Source organism: Equus przewalskii, chromosome 1 (assembly GCF_037783145.1).
Source record: "Equus przewalskii isolate Varuska chromosome 1, EquPr2, whole genome shotgun sequence".
Classification (NCBI taxonomy): domain Eukaryota; kingdom Metazoa; phylum Chordata; class Mammalia; order Perissodactyla; family Equidae; genus Equus; species Equus przewalskii.
Genome location: NC_091831.1, coordinates 155,288,589 through 155,309,970, shown reverse-complemented (window position 1 = coordinate 155,309,970; position 21,382 = coordinate 155,288,589). Strand labels below are relative to the sequence as shown.

Genomic DNA, 21,382 nt, shown 5'->3' with positions numbered 1-21,382 from the left:
ATGTACCACAAATGTATAAAAAGGCAAAGTATACTAAAACTTCTCATGGATTTGAACTAAATAAGGTGGTTAAATTTAGCTATAATGTCACTGTCTACTAACATGTGTTGTGTCCTATCACTTTTTTCCTTCCCTAATTGTATTGTGATGTCAGTTTCTGTACTCTGCTCAGGTAAGAGACTTAAAGACAAAAGGTTATGGCTTTCTTATCTCACCAGTGGATTTACCTCTATATAGTGCCAAATACAGACGATACAAATGTTAAACAATCCCTTTTAAATGTCAATATGTGTCTTATTGTCCATTTTCTATTTTTCCATGCTAAATAAACCATCTTACTTTAAAGATAATGTTAGGGGGCTAGTGTCAAGATGGTAGCATAGGCAGACTCTGAACTTACTTCCCCCCATGGACACAACAAATTTACAACTACTCTTTGAACAATTACCCGTAAGAGAGAACTGAACAGTGGATACAAAGAACCCCCACAAGGGACAGTCTTTACTGAGGTGGAAGAGGCAGAAATTCCTTTCTGGAGAGAAAAAAGCCACCTTTACAAGCCACAGTGCTTTGTGTGCAGCCAGGAGCTCTCCTAAGGTATGCAGCCTTCCTGGGAGGAGTGGGGGCCCTGGGCAGGGAAGTGTTACCGCTGTAAGCGTTTTTTGAACTCAGCACAAATGAGATGAGCATTATAATATGTGGCTTTGCTGGCCACTAATAACAACGGGGAATACTCACAGAAAAGTTATTGGTCATAAGATAAAAAAATCCAGCTCTTACAGGGCCCACACATGAATACACCCCTTTCAGAAAACAACTTAAAATCACAAGAAAGAAAAGTACATAGTACTTTGGTGAAAAGAGATTCATCTGCTAGGTTCTGGGTGCATCATGATGAGAAGTGAGACCTCTCCAGGGAGTGAGACATTGATGGCAGCCATTATTGTGACCTAGAACAGGCATGCTGACACAGACACTGACAGACCGTCATTGGAGTTCTTCCCCTGGCCTGTTAGCCCAGGAGTCTGCCCCACCCACTAGAGCACCAATTTAATCCAGCTCAGCCAGGGCAGGTAACTTGTCCTAGGGACTGGCCCCACCCAAGAGCAAGCCCTCAGGCAACTTGCAGGCATACAAAGGCTAGGTGCCTGGATCCTCTGCAGCAAGTGGATCCACCTCTGAGAGGCAGGGTGTGTGCAAGGAGCCGGTGGAGCGTGTGAGGCATTGGTGGAGTGTGTAGGGCCTCTTCATTGGGGCAACTGGGTCCACTTCAGCAAGTCAGGGAGTGCTCATGGGGTAGGACTGTGTGGACGGTGTGTGTTGCCTTTCAGTGGTGGGTCTTGTCAGCTGCAGAAGACTTGTGCTTCTCAAACAGCCACATAGGGGGATCAGCCCCGCCTTACAAAGCCTGAAAAAATTGAGTGTTCTCATGCCTGAGGCCAGCCGCATTCAGCTGCAATCCTGAGAGAGCTGACAATAGCCTTGCAGGCCAGACTTCTACAGCAAGTGTAAGCCCCTGAGCCTAGCAACAAGTCACACTAAGTGTCCCAGAAGGAGAAGAGAGAGACAAAAGGGCAGAGAATCTATCTGAAGAAATAATAGCTGAAAACTTTCCTAACCTAAGGAAGGAAACAGACATCCAGGTGCAGAAAGAACAGAGAGCACCAAACAAGATAAACCCAAAGAGGCCCACACCAAGACACAATATAATTAAAATGTCCAAAATTAAAGATAAAAAAAAATCCTAAAGCCACAAGAGAAAGGCAACAAGTGATATACAAAGGAAACCGCATAAGGCTGTTAGCTGACTTCTCAGGCAAAACCTTACAGGGTTAGAAGCGAATGGCATGATATGTTTAAAGTGGTAAAAGGAAAAACCAATAGTCAAGAACACTCTACCTGGCAAGGTTATCACTCAGAATAGAAGAGACAAAGAGTTTCCAAGACAAGCAAAACCTACAACAGTTTGTCACCAAGAAACCAGTTTTGCAAGAAATACTAAAGGGACTTATTTAAGTGGGAAAGAGAAGACCACAAATAGGAATAAGAAAATTATCTCAAAAAAAGGCAATAAAATCATTGGTAAAGGCAAAAATACAATAAAAGTAGCAGATCAACCACCTATGAAGATAATATGAAGGTCAAAAGACAAAAGTATTAAAACTGCCTATTTCAATGATAAGAGAGTAATGGATACACACACACAAAATAAGAGGCCAGATTTATCATAAACATAAAATGTGAGAGGAAGGGAATAAAGGAGTAGAGCTTTAAGAAAGAGGTCAAACTAAAGAGACCATCAACACAATATAGATTGCTATATATGTAGATTATTATATATGAACCTCATGGTAATCACAAACCGGAAATCTATAATAAATACACAAATAATTAAGAGGAAGGAACCCAAACAAAATACTAAAGAAAGCCATCAAGCCAGAAGGGAAGAGAGCAAGAGAAGAAAAAAGGAACAGAGAGGAACTGCTAAAACACCCAGAAAAAAGGTAACAAAATGGCAATAAGTACATTCTTATCAATAGCCACTTTAAATATCAATGGACTAAATTCTCCAATCAAAAGGCATAGGGTGGGGGCTAGCCCCATGACCAAGTGGTTAAGTTCATGTGCTCCACTTCAGCGGGCAAGGGTTTCACTGGTTCGGATCCTGGGCGTGCACATGGCACTGCTCATCAGGCCATGCTGAGGCAGCATCCCACATGCCACAACTAGAAGGACCCACAACTAAAAATATACAATTATGTACAGGGAGGCTTTGGGGAGAAAAAGGAAAAATAAAATCTTAAAAAAAAAAGGCATAGGGTGGCCAATTGGTTAAAGAAAAACAAGACCCATATATATGCTGCATATAAGAAACACACTTCAGACCTGAAGACACTCACAAACTGAAAGTAAAAGGATGGAAAAAGATATTCCAATCAAATGGCAAAGAAAAGAAAGTCAAGATAGCAATATTTATAGAAAAAAATAGACTTTAAAACAAAACTGTAACAAAAGACAAAGATGGGCACTATATAATGATAAAGGGAACAACCCAAACAGAGGATATAACACTTGTAGATATCTAAATACCCAACATAGGAGCACCTAAATATATAAAGCAATTTTTAACATACGTGAAAAGAGAAATAGTAACACAATGATACCAGGGGACTTTAACACACCACTTATACCAATGCATAGATCATCTGAACAGAAGATCAATAAAGAAACATAGGCCTTACACAACACATTAGAACAGATGGACTTAGTAGATATATGTAGAATATGTCATCCAAAAACCTCAGAATACATATTCTTTTCAAATGCACATGGAACATTATCCAGTATTGATCACATATTAGGCCACAAAATGTCTCAATAAATTTAAGGAAATTGAAATAATACCAAGCATGTTTTCTGACCACAATGATATGAAATTAGAAATCAACTATAGGAGAAAGTCAGCAAAGCCAAAAATATGTGGAGATTAAACAAAATGCTACTGAACAATTGGGTCAGTGAAGAAATCAAAGGAGAAATAAAAAAATACTGGAGTCAAATGGAAATGAAAATACGACATCCCAAAATTTATGGGATATGGTAAAAGTGGTTCTAAGAAGAAAGTTTACGGCAATATAGGCCTACATCGGCAAACAAGAAAAATCTCAAATAAGCAAGCTAACAGTGGACCTAAAGGAACTTGGAAAAAGAAGGACAAACAAAGCCCAAAATCAGTGGAAAGAAGGACATTTTAAAAATCAGAGCAGAAATAAATGAAATAGAGACTAGAAAAACAATGGAAAGAATCAATGAAACCAAGAGCTTGTTCTTTGAAAAGATAACCAAAATTGAAAAACTTTTAGCTAGACTCACGAAGAAAAAAAGAGAGAAGGCTCAAACAAATAAAATCAGAACTGAAAGAGGAGAAATTACAATGGACACCTCAGAAATACAAAAGATTATAATAGAATTCTATGAAAAGATATACATGAACAAATTGGATGTCTAGAAGAAATGGATAAATTCTTAGAACCATACAACCTTTCAAAACTGAATCAAGAAGAAATAGAGAATGTGAATAAACCAATCACCAGTAAGGAGATCAAAACAGTAATCAAAAACCTCCAAAAAAGTGAAAGTCCAGGACTATAAGCCTCCCAGGTGAATTCTACCAAACAGTCAAAGAAGACTTAATACCTATTATTCTCAAACTCTACGAAAAAATTGAAGAGGAAGAGAAGCTTCTTAACTTGTTCTATGAAGCCAACATTACCCTGATACCAAAACCAGATGAGGGCAACACAAAAAGATAAATTACAAGCCAATATCACTGATGAACATCGATGCAAAAATCCTCAACAAAATACCAGCAAATCAAATACAACAAAACATAAAAAAGATCATACACAATGATCAAGTGGGATTTATTCCAGGGATTCACGGATGGTTCAACATCCGCAAATCAATAAACGTGATATACCACATTAATAAAATGAAGACTAAAAATCACATGATCATCTCAATAGATTCAGAGAAAGCATTTGACAAGATACACTATATATTTATGATAAAAACTCTAAATAAAATGAGTATAGAAGGAAAATATGTGAACATAATAAAGACCATATATGACAAACCCACAGTTAACATCATTCTCAATGGAGAAAATTTGAAAACTACTCCTCTAAGAACAGGAACCAGACAAGGATGCCCACTTTCACCACTCTTGTTTAACATAGTATTGAAAGTCCTAGCCAGAGCAATCAGGCAAGAAAAAGAAATAAAAGTGATCCATATTGGAAAAGAAGTGAAACTGCTCCTGCACAAAAACAGACACACAGATCAACGGAACTGAATCAAACCCCAGAAATAAACCCACACATCTATGGACAGCTAAATTTCAGCAATGGAATCAAGAACATACAATGAAGAAAGGAAAATATCTTCAATAAATCGTTTTGGGAAAACTGGACAGCCACATACAAAAGAATGAACACAGAACATTACCTTTCACTATACACAAAAATTAATTCAAAATGGTTTAGAGACTTTAATACAAGACCTGAAAACATGAAACTTCTAGAAGAAAACATTGGCAGTACGATCTTTGTCATGGGTCTTAGCAGCATATTTTCAAGTCCCATGTCTGACCGGGCAAGGGAAACAACAGAAAAAATAAACAAATGGGACTACATCAAACTAAAAATTTTCTGTACCAGGAGAGGAAACCATCAACGAAGGGAAAATACAACCTAACAATTAGGATAAGATATTTGCAAACCATATATCTGATAAGGGGTTAATATCCAAAATATATTAAGAATTCATACATCTCAACAACCAAAAAAACTAACAAGCCAATTAAAAAATTGGCAAAAGATTTGAACAGAATTTCTCCAAAGGAGATATACAGACGGCCAACAGGCACGTGAAAAGATGTTCAACATCATTAACTATCAGAGAAATGCTAATCAAAACTACAATGAGATATCACCTCACTCCCATCAGAATGGCATAATTAACAAGAGAGGTAATAATAAGTGTGGGAGAGGATGTGGAGAGAAGGGAAGCCACATACACTGCTAGGGGGAGAGCAAACTGGTGCAGCCACTATGGAAAACAGTATGGAGTTTCCTCAGAAAATTAAGAATAGATCTACCATACGATCCAGCTATTCCACTGCTGGGTATTTATCCAAAAAACTCAAAAACATAAATGCATAAAGATACACGCATCCGTATGTTCACTGCAGCATTATACCCAATAGCCAAGACTTGGAAGCAACCTAGGTGCCCATCAAGGGACGAATGGATAAAGAAATAGTGGTATATATACACAATGGAGTACTACTCAGCCATAAGAAATGATGAAATCCGGCCATTTGTGACAACATGGATGGACCTTGAGTGTATTATGCTAAGCGAAATAAGTCAGAGGAAGAAAGCCAAATATCGTACAATCTCACTCATAAGTAGAAGATAAAAACAACAACAAACAATCACATAGAGACAGAGATTGGATTCATGGTTACCGTAGGGGAAGGATGGAGGGAGGAGGGTGAAAGGGGTGATTAGGCACGTGTTTGGTGATGGACTGTAGTTAGTCTTTGGGTGATGAACATGATGTAATTTACAGAGAAATCGAAATATAATGATGTACACCTGAAATTTATATAATTTGCAGTAACCAGTGTTACCGCAATCAAAAATTAATTAATTTTTAAAAAGATAATGTTAAATTTTATTTCATCTGATTTGTCTTACTATTAGCTGATTCAATTTCTATCTTTTCAGCTCATTATCTATTAGCTTCCCTCACTGGTTTCTTCTTAATCTGGCTTTCTCAGGGTCCAGTAAGGAGACAGAAAGCATATCAGTTTTTTTGAACAGAGAAAGTTTGATATAAAGATTTGTTGACTAAGTATAAATTTCTAACCAGTTATTTTAAAAAGAAGGAACTCTAAGATGTCACAGATATAGCATTTGTAGGAAGCTCCTTTCGGCTCCAGAGATGGAAAATAAGGGAAAGCTGTTAGAATTATTACATCTTAAAAACATAAAAATGATTAAAAGCTTGGAGGAAGGACATGTGGAGTTGAAACGCAAATATTTGAGGAGGGGATGCTGCTTGGCTGGTGCTAGTGTCTCTAACCTAGAGGAGGGCCTATGGGGCAGGGACACAACCCCTGAAGAAGGGGTGCTGCTGACTAACGCAGGTGTTCCTGAGGAGAGTGTGATAAGACGAGTTCCTCCAGTGCTGGAAAAACTGTAACTAGATTCAGCTCCTGCTTTGGAAAGAAACCAAGTTTGCTGAGGTGAAGAGTGTGGTTGGGTGATGCTCACAGTCTCAGCGAACAGAGAGGAAGCCCTCAAACAGCAAACAGGAGGGAGCAAAAGTCCCTTTTTCCGCCTCCAGACTTGCAGTCTCCCTCTAGTGCCCTCTAATGGCCAGGCTGCCAAAAAAGAAATGTAGTTTGTAGAACCCAGCCCTGCATCATACAGAGTATAGTCAGGTACTGTAGTGCTGAAAAATAATATAACACACGTAGTTATATAGATTATATAGCACATGTAGTCATATAGCTTATATAGCACATGTAGTTACTTAGAAAATTATTAAATATCAATTAGGATCATCCCGTTTTTGAATCTTAGAGTAAATTATAAATTATCTCTTAAAGTTTCTCTATTTTTAGAAAGTCTCAGGTACTGGAAAATTAACTAATAGGCTCAACATCATAAAAGAAATAGATGGAAGATCCAAATTGAGAATCTAGGTTGACAGACTCCTGGCCCTTTGCTGTCTTCTGTCCTTTCAGATCTTATTCCCTCAGTTGCTGAGTCCCACTCCTTCGGACTGTCAATTTTTCACTGACATGCACCCTTAGATCAGGCACCTTGTATCTTGAATGTCCATTTGTCAAATAGCAGACTTTCAACAAATGTTCATGAGTGACATTCACTTAGTAAGTCTATTCAGCCCTATTTTACATTTCTTTCTCTGATCCTATTTTTTTAAGGAAAGCTTTTATTTTGGAAGAATTTTAGATTTACAGAGAAGTTACAATGATAGTCCAGAGAGTTCCCATATACCCCTCACCTACTTTTAGTTTCCATTTCCTCTAACGTTATCTTATGTTTCCAAACATGAGTAATTGACCCTCATGCGTAAGTATTAACTAAACACTAGACTTTACCCAGATTTCACCAGCTTTTCCATTAATGTCCTTTTTCTGTTTCAGAGTGGTTCCAGGATACCACGTGACATTTAGTTATCATGTCTCCTTAGTCTCCTCTGGTTTGTGAGTTTCTCAGTCTTACCTTGTTTATCATGGCTATGACAGCTTTGAAGAGTATTGGTCAGGTATTTTCTAAAATGTCCCTCAATTTGGGTTTGTCTAAAGTTTTTCCTGATAATTAGACAGGGATTCCAGGTTTCTGTAAAGAATGCCACAGAGGTGAAGTAGCTTTTTTCGGGGAGTAGGTAATATTCATGTCATCACTAGTGATGTTAAACTTGCTCAGTTATTCTATTATCTGATCCTAATAAAAGAGAAGACATCTATTAGATGTTTCTTCTACCATTTGAGTTGTTTCTTCCTACTTGAGTAGTCAACCACAAGTTTTCTAAGGACTTGATGATGGTTTATCATGATTTTGCATATGTAATTTATATATTTATTGGAGGTCTAAGCAAGAGTTTATTTCAACTCCATCCCATCTTGGTTGGACTATAAAGGCAAGCTGTGCACATGATTGCTTATGTTCCTCTTCCCTTGTTCCTTCTTTGATTCAGTTACTTTTTCTTCTATGCGTATGGAACTCTTGATCTTCTATTTCTGAGTTTCCTGATCGTATGCCTTTAGATTTGGTGTTTGTATCTCAAATCTCTGTCTATTAACGCTTAGTTTTTCTCAACACTTTTCATTAGAGGGTCTTTGGTAGTGTAATCGCCTTAGCCAGCTCCTAGTGCCCAACATTTTATCCAGGCTCTCCATTATAATTCATCTTGAGTGGGCATTTGAATATTTTGTCATGAATGTTGAAACATAACTGTTACCACAGCAACACAGGTTAATTAATGACTATACTCCGTAACCTCAGCCTGGGGTTCAGGACAGCAGAGAAAAATTGTATTTTTCCACCCAGATACTATTTCCAGTGCTGGAATTTACTTCTCATTTAGATCATCCATTTGCTTTATTTTTTCTATGCTACTAAAGAGCGATTAATATAATAATTACTAATTAAAATGTCAGAGCTTCTTAAGGCATCCTGGGGCGTGATCATGGTCAGTGCTGATCTTCAGGGAGACATGTATTAGGGTGTTCATTGTAGTGTTGCTTTTAACACAGGGAAGGATTCCAGATATGAAATAACTGTATGGTATATGCACTGAGCCATCAGAACAGATGCTTGCCATAGAGTTGGAGCAGGGTCCTGGAGACCCCTGCTTTTCCAGGTGTTAACATTTAGGTGCTGATTCATAAGGAACTCTGGGAAATTAACTTGGGTGGCAGTGGAACCTCAAGGGACTTGTGACTATAGTTATATTCTAACAAATACGCACATAGTTTAGAATTTTAACAACCAGTTTTATCACACAGCCATGTTCCAGCTGAATATTAACATTATTGGGATGTGGGGTTGGAGAAGTTAGAGAATCATCCAATGCTTGTCCAGTCACATGCAATCACATGCAGTGGCCCTGAAAAACTTAGAGAAAATCTAGGTGTCTGCCTTTGGGTGATCAGACAGGAAAAGGCATTGCATACACACCATGGATTACTAGGCAGCATTTGGAAATAATAGACTAGATGTACACATAGCAACACAGGATAAGTGAAAAAAAACTAGAATGGCATGTATAATAATATTTTATATGTATATGCATAGAAAACAGTATACATTTTTATGTGAACACATACAACAACAGGATATGTTTTAAAAACACTAGAATGGTTGCCTCGGAGGTAAAAAGACTGTAAATGGAGACTGGAGATTAAAGAGAACAAACCAGTAAACAAGAGAGGGGCCCTCTATATACCAATGTTGATAATGTACCATGGACTGAGGAATATCATCACCTCAGTCTCATGCGCCTAAAGCTAAAAAAAACAGAAGGAAATGTCTTGTTACTTCCTCATAATATTTTGAAGTGAACCTCCTTATTTATACTATTCCTACCTCCAAATGGCAAGCACAGTAAGGGACAATGGAATTATTTCAATGATTGGATTCTTCTGTTAAGTTCAACAAGTAAATAGTAGGCCCCCTTATTGCAGGAAACTGCACAAGTTGCTTTGGAAGAAGCAAATATTAGACAGATCTGTGTCTTCAAAGTACTTATTACAACGTGGTAAATTTATTATTATTATTGTTATTAATTATAGTCACATAATAAGCTATTTTTTAAGTTAAGTTTTTGAAGCTTATTCTTTTACTTGGTTAGTTTATTTACGTATAGTGAAAATTGACATTTATTAGGCTATTACATGTAACTTGTATGAATTTCTTAGAAGTTGAATATTATCGAATTACCCAGGGATGCTTTCATTCATCATCACAGGATTTAAATTGGCAAAAAAAATGACAGATGTTGTTTTTCTTAAAGATTCCATTGTACCTATTATTAACATTTCCCCATTTTTTATGAGGAAGACTGGCCCTGACCTAATATCTGTGCCAACTCTATTTTGTGTGTGGGACACCGCCACAGCATGGCTTAATGAGCGATACATAGGTCCGGGCCTGGGAACTGAAACTGTGAACTCCAGGCTGCAGAAGTGGAGAGTGCAAACTTAACCACTATGCCGCCAGGCCAGCCCCAATATTTCTTCTTTTTCCTTTAATCAAAACGAATATATTTTTAGGAGACAATTTCCTTGACTAATTAACTGTAGTTTTGCAGTCCCAGGTCACTGTGACATTATGGTCACTATCCTCCAGTGCAGTTAATTAGGTATTTCTTCCTCTTATAGAAACATTTTACATACCTCTGTGTGCTTGAGATGATAGACTGTGAATAGCTACAGAGGAAGGATGGGGTTCATTGACAACAGGAGCAAGATATTAAACTAGATAAACTTCGGTGACAAGGAAAACTCAGGTAATGGTTTGCTTTTTGTACATATCAATTAAGCTTTGCCCTGGAAGCAAAAGGAAACAAGTAGTGGTGGTGAGATGATGGGCACACAGGAAAATAAATGTGAGTGGTTGTGGATATGGAGAAAAGGCATTAACCTTAATTTGTAACTAGGACTTGGAAATGACGTGGAGGTCCAAAGGTGCAACTGAAGATACATTGCAGACTCTGACATCTACGCTGTGGTCAGGATTAGGAAGCAGATTGAGTTGTGAACTACACCTAGGGATTTTTAGAGAAATATATTAGCACTGAAAGTAAAACAAATATGTGTCCTGTTCTCATAACAAGCTTGTTGTCTGCTTTACTTCTTCTTTAGAGAACTAAGATATAAAGAGGAGAAAGTACATTAGGTACCAGTAATAAGTGAAGTTTTAAAAAATAAAACCCCAATTTCATAGAATCAAGGTGGAGAAGGATGATTGAAAACTTGCTTAGATGAAAAATACCTAGGAATGGAACTCACCCTAATCTAAAATAATGTAGTGTCAGTTAAAATTCGGTGATAGAAGAATGAAGAGAAAAAAAATAGGAAACTGAATCTGTAACGTTATCAACCAACAGTCAATCCTCCTGTTTTTGTCTATGTTTTTTAAACATTTATTAGGGTTTTTTTCTAGGTCATTACAGTGAGATGTTTCATGGTGAAAGGGGGTTGGTAGACAGAGTGACAAAAATAAAGGGATACAAGATGGACCTATGAGGAAAAGCTAAAAGAATTTAGGTGATTAAAAATAGAGTGTACAGATGATGAGTGATTTTATTTGCTTTTACCAAGTTCAAGAACATTAAACATTTATCTGAGAGAGTTGCTGACAACTTCTTTCAATTCACAGAGAAAGAATTAAGTGGACATCAGCTTAATTGAAATGATGTGAGATTTTCTTTTGTAAGGAAAACTTTTGAACTATTATGTTAATAAAAAATAACAAGCCAAGGAAGAAAATGAATTTTCAAACTTTGTAAACTGTAGAAGAACTGATGTATCCTGGATGGAAAAGAAAAGAACTAGGTCAGAACATATTTTTAGATCTTTTCCAGCTTGAGTGATTTTATTATTAGGGATAATGAGTATCTCTCTTTTTTTTTCAAAATTTTAAAAGGTAAAATTACCTTGAATCTATTCTAAGGGGTTGCCCAATTCTAATTCCATATAGATCAAGACATTTAAATGATGATTGCATCAAACACTGCAGAAGCTGAATTTGTCACATATCTAGATCGTTTAAGTAGTCTAAATAAATGATGGCTCTAATTCATGTCATTATAATTCACGTGAGTAATAGCTAGACCAGAAGTAGAGAACTCAAAGTGGAATATCTTCTAATGGCAATGGTCATAGGAGAACAGCACCATTTCCGTGGAGTGTCTGGGATGTCTCAAAGCGACCAAGCACCCAGAACCTAACATCTCCCCCTGGAAGCCATTCAGAGAATATGACTCAGAGCCATTAGACAGAGCGTCAAGAAATTTGAAGACTTAAGACAGGAGCTGGGTAAGTTTCTAGATCTGCTGCTATTTGCTCTTTCTATTATTTTGTCTTCTTTGCTGTTTAATGGATTGTAAAGTAAGTACATTTTGTCTTTGATGACATTTCTCCTTTTCTCAGGTTTAGCTCTCATTCCTGGAGCCTACCCCATTCCTGCTGAGCTCATCTGCTCTTTACCTGTCTTCTATAGCAACATATCCAAGCTAATCCTTCTTGGTTAATGAATCAGGTTTAAAATGGATCACTTATTTCATCATCGTCAAAATGCTAATTTCTTGCATCCATAAGATCTCAGCTAAGGAAGTCATCTGGTAACTTGTTTGTCTGTAACAGCTAATGGAGCATCCTTCCCTTCGTTATGTAAGTAAAACTAGGGAATGCAGTCTGTTAGCCTAAAAGAAGGCAACTCTAATGCTGGGTGCTAGTAGGAAATCATTTTGTGCTCTGGAGCTTTTAAGACTGCACATCTGAACAAACTCCCAGGCTGTCATTTCTTCTCCTTTCTCATAATTTTCCATCTAACTGACCAGCTTGGTCTCCTGCTGCTTGCAATAATCCAATTTGCTTTGCCTTCATTTTACTCATCTTTCTATCAATTTTCTTTCTGATTTAAATAATGTATTTAACTTATTTTTTAAAAGAATGTTCTTCTTTCCCTATGGCTAGACTCTGTCTTTATGTAAACTTTACGTTGAATCACATATATTTTTTTTCTGAATGACCCAATAAGTCCTGTTCTGATTTGAGTAACTCTACTTCTTATAAATTCATTATCAAGTTTACCATCATTTCTTTTGCTATTCTCATTTGGATTTTTTTGCTATTCAAATTTCAATTTGGAGGAAGCATCACTTGTATTTTCACTTCCTAGTGTATTCTCATTGTTATTCCTACTTCATAAAAGCCTTAAAAAACATTTGGCTAGAAGCACTTTTTCCCTTAGTGATCAGAAGGAATTCTTTTTGCCTTATTTCTCTGCTCATTCCTACAGAAATTTTGATTAGTTAGTTCATAGTTCATGGCATGGATTTTTAGTTATCAGTCATAAAATGGTTTATACAACTCTTGCTTAAAATAGTTCTGATAATCTTAGAGTTCCATTTTATGTATTTTTAAGTTCTTATTTCATTACTTTATTCCACATAATTGATATCTATTAATTTTTCATCTTTATATTATTTCTAAAGCTTAGCAGAGTACTAGGCATTTTATAGATGCTGCATAAATATTTGTTGAATGAATGAGTGGCAAAACCAAGAAATCTAAGCATCATTTTTTAGCTACTTTTCAATCAGCACAAAGAATTATGATACATGAAACCTGCCCCAAGTGTTTTATAATATATTTTGAGGCAATAAAACCCATACATATTTATTAGACAACCACTGAAAAATTAGGGTGATAGAAATTAGAGATGTAAAATTTCAGATAAAGGAAAAAGTCAGAATACTGAGAAGAGACTTCATGAAGGTGGAAACTCAGCTAGAAGCAAGCAGAGTGTTTGACACTCCCCAGGAATTTGATGACTATAGTATTTCTTCAAGTGTTCTTATCTTTTCTGGAAAAAGAAGATCTGTATGTAACAGACCAAAATTGCATTTTCTGTCATGAAGATGGACTCCACAAAGCAGGAATTCTTGTCTATGCTTTACCCCGAGTGCCTGAAATTTTGCCTGGTATTCTGGGAACACAAGAGTATTTATTTAATTAATGAACAAAAACCATTCAGAGAACCACTCAGGAGTCAATTATATACCTACTTGTCCAAGAACATATTGGGTGGCTGATTATCATAGGTTCCCTATTATCAGTGGACATGAGTTGTTCAGATTTGTTCCTCAACGTAGTTGGAGTAAGAAGTCACTTATGTGTAGTGTCGTGGAAAAAGTCAGGATGCACTATCTATCCTGCCTCCTTCAGTATCTCATCCATCTTTTTAACAGGCTATCTGAAATGTCCTCTGTCAGATTCATTGCTCCGTTTTAAAATTTTCCTTTTTCTCCTAAAATATTTGTTCTCACGTAAGAAAGTTGTGGTATACAGAATAATGGCCCCCAAAAATGTCCATGTCTTGATCTCTGGACCTTTGACTATGTTACCTTACATGACAAAAGTGACTTTGCAGACATAATTAACAATTGTGAGATGGGAAATTATACTGGATTATCTGGGTGAGCCCAATGTAATCATGAGTATCCTTAAAAGAGGAAGGCAGGAAGGTCAGAGTCAGAGAGATGTGATGACAGAATCAGAGTTAAGAGTGATGTACTTTGAAAAGAGAGGAAGGGGTCATGAATTAAGGATGCAGGCAACCTTGGAAAAGGCAATGAAATGGATTATCTCCTAGATCCTCCAGAAGGAATGCAGCTCTGCCCATTCTTTGATTTTAGCTCAGAACACACATTTTGGCCTTCTCCAGAACAGTGAGATGATACATTTGTGTTTTTTTAAGCCACTAAATTTCTGATAAGTTATTACAGTAGAAAATAGGAAATTAATACAAAGGCTATTTAATGCAAAGAGCTTTCAACCAAGGGCTTTTGATCCCAGTACAAACTCTCCCACCAAACACTTTTGTGAAAATAGGCAGGTCACTTCCTATAACTCTTTCTATATAAATTATTTCACTCGTAAAGCATGGATATTGTACTAAGTCAGGAACCCCACATTGAACAGTGGACCTCAGATCATTTATCTCCAGCAATTCTTAATCCTTGAAGACTTGTAATTTTGTCTTTACATCCCCGTGCTGAGATCTGGCTACTGTCCTTTCATTCTTTTTCTGAATTTTATAACTCAATAATCACCTTTTCTCATTTCCAGACACATACACAGTCTGGCTCTTTTTACCAGTATTTTATTTCTGTCACTCTTTTAACCATTCCAAATGTATTTTGAAAAAGAAATGAGACAGCCTTTATGTGGCAGAGTTCTTATCTTTGAGGATCCAATGAATGTGTGTATATATGTACATATGAATATATACATATATTAGAGGAAGAGATTGTCTCAGTTCATCACACATTTTATGGTAGAAATTGAGATATTTGGTGAGCAAGTGAGCAGCATTTATAAAATAAATGATCTTTTTCCATTTTGAAACATATCAAAGGCCTTTTATTGACTATTTTAAATCAATAATTAGTACTCCATATTCCTTTGATGACAGAATTTTATTGTGCACATCTAACTTTGTGTAGTTAAACAATGGTGGGAATCAGACTTGCGGTCCTCTGATAATTCCTGACTGGCAACACAAAACATACTGTTAATGTGAACCTTACTGAATTATGATATACTCTCTTGACTCCAGGTTCATTCTTCAGTCTCATGAATTTCTTCCTTCATTCAATAAGTGTGAAACACTCATTAAACAACTGGTTGCATTAGTGATGGAGGGGGTGTTATTCATATGAACTGAACATGATTCCTTTACCCAAGTAGCTCCATTTTAATTAAGACGGAAATTTATATCATCATGAGAGGCAGAGTGAAATAAATGCTAACAGTGCAGAGGGAGTATAGAGATGGGCAAATTTGGAGGATTTCACTAATGAGGGAGCGTTTGAGCTGAGATGTTTAGATGTTTAGGATTTTGTGAAATGGAGAATAGAATTTGAGAAATTTCAAAAATTGAAAGGAAGAAAAATTTTGAAGTCTAATTGAGCAATATGAATAACAGAACAAAGACTTTGAAAATCGTATGCTGTGCATGAGGAATGGTTAGCTGGCTCAAACGAATGGTTGAAATCATATCCATTCATAAGAAGTCACAGTCAAAAGTGTTTGAAGATAATCTTCTATGTTATTGAAGTTGAACACTCTGGGAAAGAGGAAATAGGAAATATCCGTGTAATAGTAAAAGAAGGCAGGAGGGAAATAGATCCAGAGATAGAATTAATTTAGTAGTAGTAGCTTTGAAAACCATTGTGCCATATGGGAACCAGCTGACTCCTTTAAGTAGAAGTTAGATATGCATGTGATGAAGATTATTTGGCTGTATGAGATGTTAATATGATAATTGTTTTCATGAACTGGGGGCTTTCTTTCTTGAACACTAATGCTTGTCTAGGCAACTCATCCATTTTCTTTGTCCTTTAGATAACATGAAAACTGGTTCTGGTGTTTGAGACAATGAATGGAAGGAATCACTCCATAGTATCAGAGTTTGTGTTCCTGGGACTCACCAACACATGGGAGATCCAGCTTCTCCTTTTTGTCCTCTCCTTTTTGTTCTACTTTGCAAGCATAATGGGAAACCTTGTCATTGTGTTCACTGTAACCCTGGATGCTCATCTACACTCCCCCATGTATTTCCTCCTGACCAACCTCTCAGTCATTGATATGTTGTTTTGCTCAATCATAGCCCCTAAAATGATTTATGATATTTTCAAGAAGCACAAAGCAATCTCCTTTTGTGGCTGTATTACCCAGATATTCTGCAGTCATGCTGTTGGGGGCACTGAGATGGTGCTACTCGTTGCCATGGCCTTTGACAGATATGTAGCCATATGTAAACCTCTCCACTATGTGACCATCATGAGTCCAAGAATTTGTCTATACTTTTTAGTCACTTCCTGGATCATTGGCCTTATCCATTCATTAGTTCAATTAGTTTTTGTGGTAGATTTGCCTTTTTGTGGCCCTAATGTATTGGACAGTTTTTACTGTGACCTTCCTCGGCTCCTCAGACTTGCCTGCACAAACACCCAAGAACTGGAGTTCATGGTCACTGTCAATAGTGGGCTCATTTCTGTGGGATCCTTTGCCTTGCTGGTCATTTCATACATCTTCATTCTGTTCACTGTTTGGAAACATTCTTCTGGTGGATCTTCCAAGGCTCTCTCCACTTTGTCAGCTCATATCACTGTGGTGGCTTTGTTCTTCGGGCCTCTGATGTTTTTCTACACATGGCCTTCTCCCGCATCACACCTGGATAAATATCTTGCTATTTTTGATGCATTTATCACTCCTTTTCTGAATCCAGTCATCTATACATTCAGGAACAAAGAGATGAAAGTGGCGATGAGGAGACTGTGTGTTCGTCTTGTTCATGCCGGGAAGATTTCATAATGGATGGCTGTGAAGACATGGAACTATAGAGTCTCCCTCTTGCTGGTTGCAGAAAAGACGTCATGCAATTTCAGAGAAATACTCAAGACTTAAGCCATGTCATATGCCTAGAAATCTACTCTCCATTAAATTATGGTATCAACCTCACCATTAAATTACAAGTGATGTTCTTTGACACTCTGAACATCAAAGTGCTTAAAGCCAAATTATATATTCTTTGCAGCCTACATGGTCTAGGATAGTGCCATGTAACTGAGCAAATAATAATATTTAATATTTTCCTACATTGGACAGATTATTCTATTGATCGACAAACTCTGCATTCATATTACTTTCATCTACTTATTACCTATCTTAATTATAATTCTCTTTGTTTCAACTCTGTTTTCTTCTTATTTCCCCATTTTCTACATATTTTGCCTCCTTATCAGGCTCCTCTAACTGACAGTCTGGGAAATTGTTAATCTATGTTAGAATTTTAGAATTTAAAGTTAGGATGGATTACTAACACCACTTGTTCTAATCCCATGAATTGCACATGATAAAACCCAGGAATTGAGGGGTGACTGTACTATGTCCAAGGGCATCCAGCCAGAAATCACCAGAGAGCGCCAGGTGCCAGAAAACATGACTCTGGTTGCCAAGTCAGTGCCTTTTTGCTTTCAAATGAGATCTGTCTTTGAATTTCTGCTCATATTCCACTCTTTCAGATCTTTCCTGTAGGTTTGTTTGAAGAGAGAGCTTTGCACCTCTCATTTGTATTTCTTCTTCCTAGTAAAGTGTCATTAGTATTTATTCCTTCTTTATCATTTTTAAATATTTCCTAATTTCTACCACTATCATACAATTCCTTGTTCCTGTCCTATGAAAACCAAATTTTAAACCATTGCTATAGTCATGAAAAAAAATGTTTAAAATTCATTATTAAACAGAATTCCTTTATCTACTGTGGTGTTGAGAAAGATCTTGATGAAATTCTATTCTGTAGGACTGAAATCTCCCCAAATACTTACAATTAATGATGTTATCTCTTTTGTGGGAAACGAATGTGATTGTTGAATTGTGTATTCTGCTTAAGTTACCTCTCACAGAAAGAAAAATTTGAAAATTTCAGCAAATATAAAATGAAATATTCATAAAATATATGTGAAGCTTCTCTTTTTCCAGAAATTGTTCAGCCTGTTATTTAACACGGTTACTAAAGAACAGAAAGGAACCTATTAATTGAAGTTTCCTCCATGAAGCAATGGAGTAATGATTGTTTCTCAACATTTGTGTCCTAGGGGAGGTAATAATTGATGTGATTCACACAGTGATTTTTACAGTCTAGGTGCTAGGTGCTAAGTGCTACCTTGAACTTTACGAAATAAATACTCTCATTATCCTCATTTTACAGAGGAGGAGTCTGAGGCACAAAGATGCTAAATATTCTCAAAATCTATTAGGTAATAACCCTAGACATAAATTCTTCCAGTTTCGATCTGTTATCTTCACTTCTGCACTAGAGCGCATCTCTGGTGACAAAAGATATCAGAACAACTCCTTTACTTGAAAATAATCTCTATTTGTGGGCCTTCTTCTGGTGACCCCATATCTGTAAAACCCCAGTATTTATGGGATTAATGAATTTACAAATACTTATTGTGTATGTAAAACCAACCAGGAATTTTGTTCTAGGCACTCACTACTATGAAGGAAGTTGAAATGCCAGAATTGCTCTGAAATACTGTAGAGTAAGGAGTCCAAAACCTTAAGAATATATTTGAATGAATCTATTATGTGTAACCTATGCAAATAATCCCTAACTCTGTTCTTCTGTGAGGGGCTGGGGGACATGTCATCACCAAGACTGTTTTAATAAAAATACCAGGAGGAAGGACTGTGCAACAGCTCAGTAAGGGTACATGACAATGATTCTCCCAGTACTTTTTCCAAAGGTACTAGTGACCCTTTATTTGCATAACCATACACAAGGAACAAAAGGAATGTCACAACGTTTTGAGGATTGTTGGACACAGTGTCTGAGTTGTTATATACACCCAGATTTCTCAAGGGTCATCATGAACTTTTGTTTGAATCCTAGCATGTGGGAGCTAGGTATATATTAAGTCTTGGTCTAGGTCTGCTGCACAGCAGGTTCTCTGGGTGACAAACCCCAGTCATCATTACACCATTTCCTGAACGTATAATTTGAATGGATGTACTTAGCAGTTGGTGCAATTCCCACACTGTTTCCTAGTTCCATGGATTACAGCTATTGTAGAGGAGAAGGTACTGAAACAGTCCCATCCTCAGGCCAAGATAGCATTTCAAAAAGTATATTACATTTTGTAAGGGTGTTGTAGCAAAAATATACGCAAAAGATACAGGAAAGTTTATTCCCATCATATCTCTATTTAGTTCACCAGTGTGGCCCCTACAAAGCCAGACAGAACCTGGAGAATGACAATGGACTATTGTAACTCAATCCAGTATTAGTCTTAGTTGCAGCTGCTAAGAAAGGTGGTATCACTGTCAGAGAAGATTAGCATAGCCTCGGGTATATGATATTACGACTGATCTGATAAATTTTCTTTTCCATCTCTTTCAGAAAGGAGAAACAGAAACAACATTTACATGGAATGGAAAACAGTATACATTCACAGTTTTACTATTTGTCATGATATAATCTGAAGAGATCTGGACCATCTGGATATTTTACAGATCATCATAATTGTCTATTATATGGATGATATCATCCTATCACACAAGATGAGGAGGCAATGGTAAGTACATTGGATGCTTTGGTAATATACACGTGCTTTCAAGGGAGGGAATAAATTCTATGAAGAATGAAGAAGTGCCATGTCATTAAAAATTTTAGGAGTTCACAAAATGGATCAAAGACTTAAGTGTAAGACCTGAAACCATAAAACTCCTAGAAGAAAACTCTCTTTGACATTGGTCTTGGCAATTATTTCTTGGATAAGACACCTAAAGCAAAGGAACAAAAGCCAAAATAAACAATTGGGACTACATCAAACTCAAGAGCTTCTGCATAGCAAAGGAGACAATCAATAAATGAAAAGACAATCTACAGAATGGAGGTTTTCTTGCAAACTATGTATCCGATAAGGGATTATATCCAAAATATGCAAGGGACTCATACAACTCAATAGTGAAAAACACAATACAATTAAAAAGGGGGCAAAGGATCTGAATAGAAATTTTTCCAAAGAAGACATGCAAATGGTCAATAGGTATATGAAAAAGTGCTCAACATCACCAATCACCTGGGAAATGCAAATCAAAACCACAATGAGACATCACCTTACACCTGTTTAAATGGCTATTATCGGGGCTGGCCCCGTGGCCGAGTGGTTAAGTTTGCGTGCTCCGCTGCAGGCGGCCCAGTGTTTCGTTGGCTCGAATCCTGGGCGCGGACATGGCACTGCTCGTCAGACCACGCTGAGGTGGCGTCCCACATGCCACAACTAGAAGGACCCACAACGAAGAATATACAACTATGTACCGGGGGGCTTTGGGGAGAAAAAGGAAAAAATAAAATCTTTAAAAAAAAATGGCTATTATCAAAAAGAAAAGAGATAAATGCTAGCAAGGACATGGAGAAAAGAGAACACTTGTGCAGTGTTGGTGGGAACGTAAACTGGTACATCCACTATGAAGCTTCCTCAAAAAATTAAAACTAAAACTACCATATGATGCAGCCATCCCACTTCTGGGTATATATCTAAAGGAAATGAAATCATTATCTTGAAGAGTTATCTACACACTCATCTTCATTGCAGCATTATTCACATTAGCTAAGATATGGAAATAATGTAAACGCCATTCAACAGATGAATGGATAAGGAAAATAATGTGCATATATACACACAATGGACCATTATTCAGCCATAAAAAGGAAATCCTGCCATTTGGAACAACATGGATGAGCCTGGAGTGCATTATGCTAAGTGAAATAAGCCAAGACAGAGAAAGACAAAAACTGCATGGTATCACTTATATGTGGAATCTAAGGGGAGGAAAGTCAGTTTTATAGAACCAGAGCATAGAATGGTGGCTGCCAGAGCCTTGGGGGAAGGGTGAATGATAAAATGTAGATCAAAAGGTACAAACTTTCAGTTATTATAGGAATAAATTAAGAGGATCTAATGTACAGTGTGGCGACTATAG

At 36.9% G+C, this 21,382-nt stretch overlaps 1 protein-coding gene across 1 annotated transcript; it reads left to right on the top strand.

The window, feature by feature from the left end:
* The first annotated feature begins 16,258 nt into the window (after positions 1 to 16,258).
* On the top strand, positions 16,259 to 17,206 carry LOC103540452 (olfactory receptor 4F15). The gene has a single exon (XM_008507045.2). The coding sequence runs from the start codon at positions 16,268 to 16,270 to the stop codon at positions 17,204 to 17,206; it is 939 nt and encodes a 312-aa protein (XP_008505267.2). The 5' UTR covers positions 16,259 to 16,267.
* Positions 17,207 to 21,382: the final 4,176 nt, after the last annotated feature.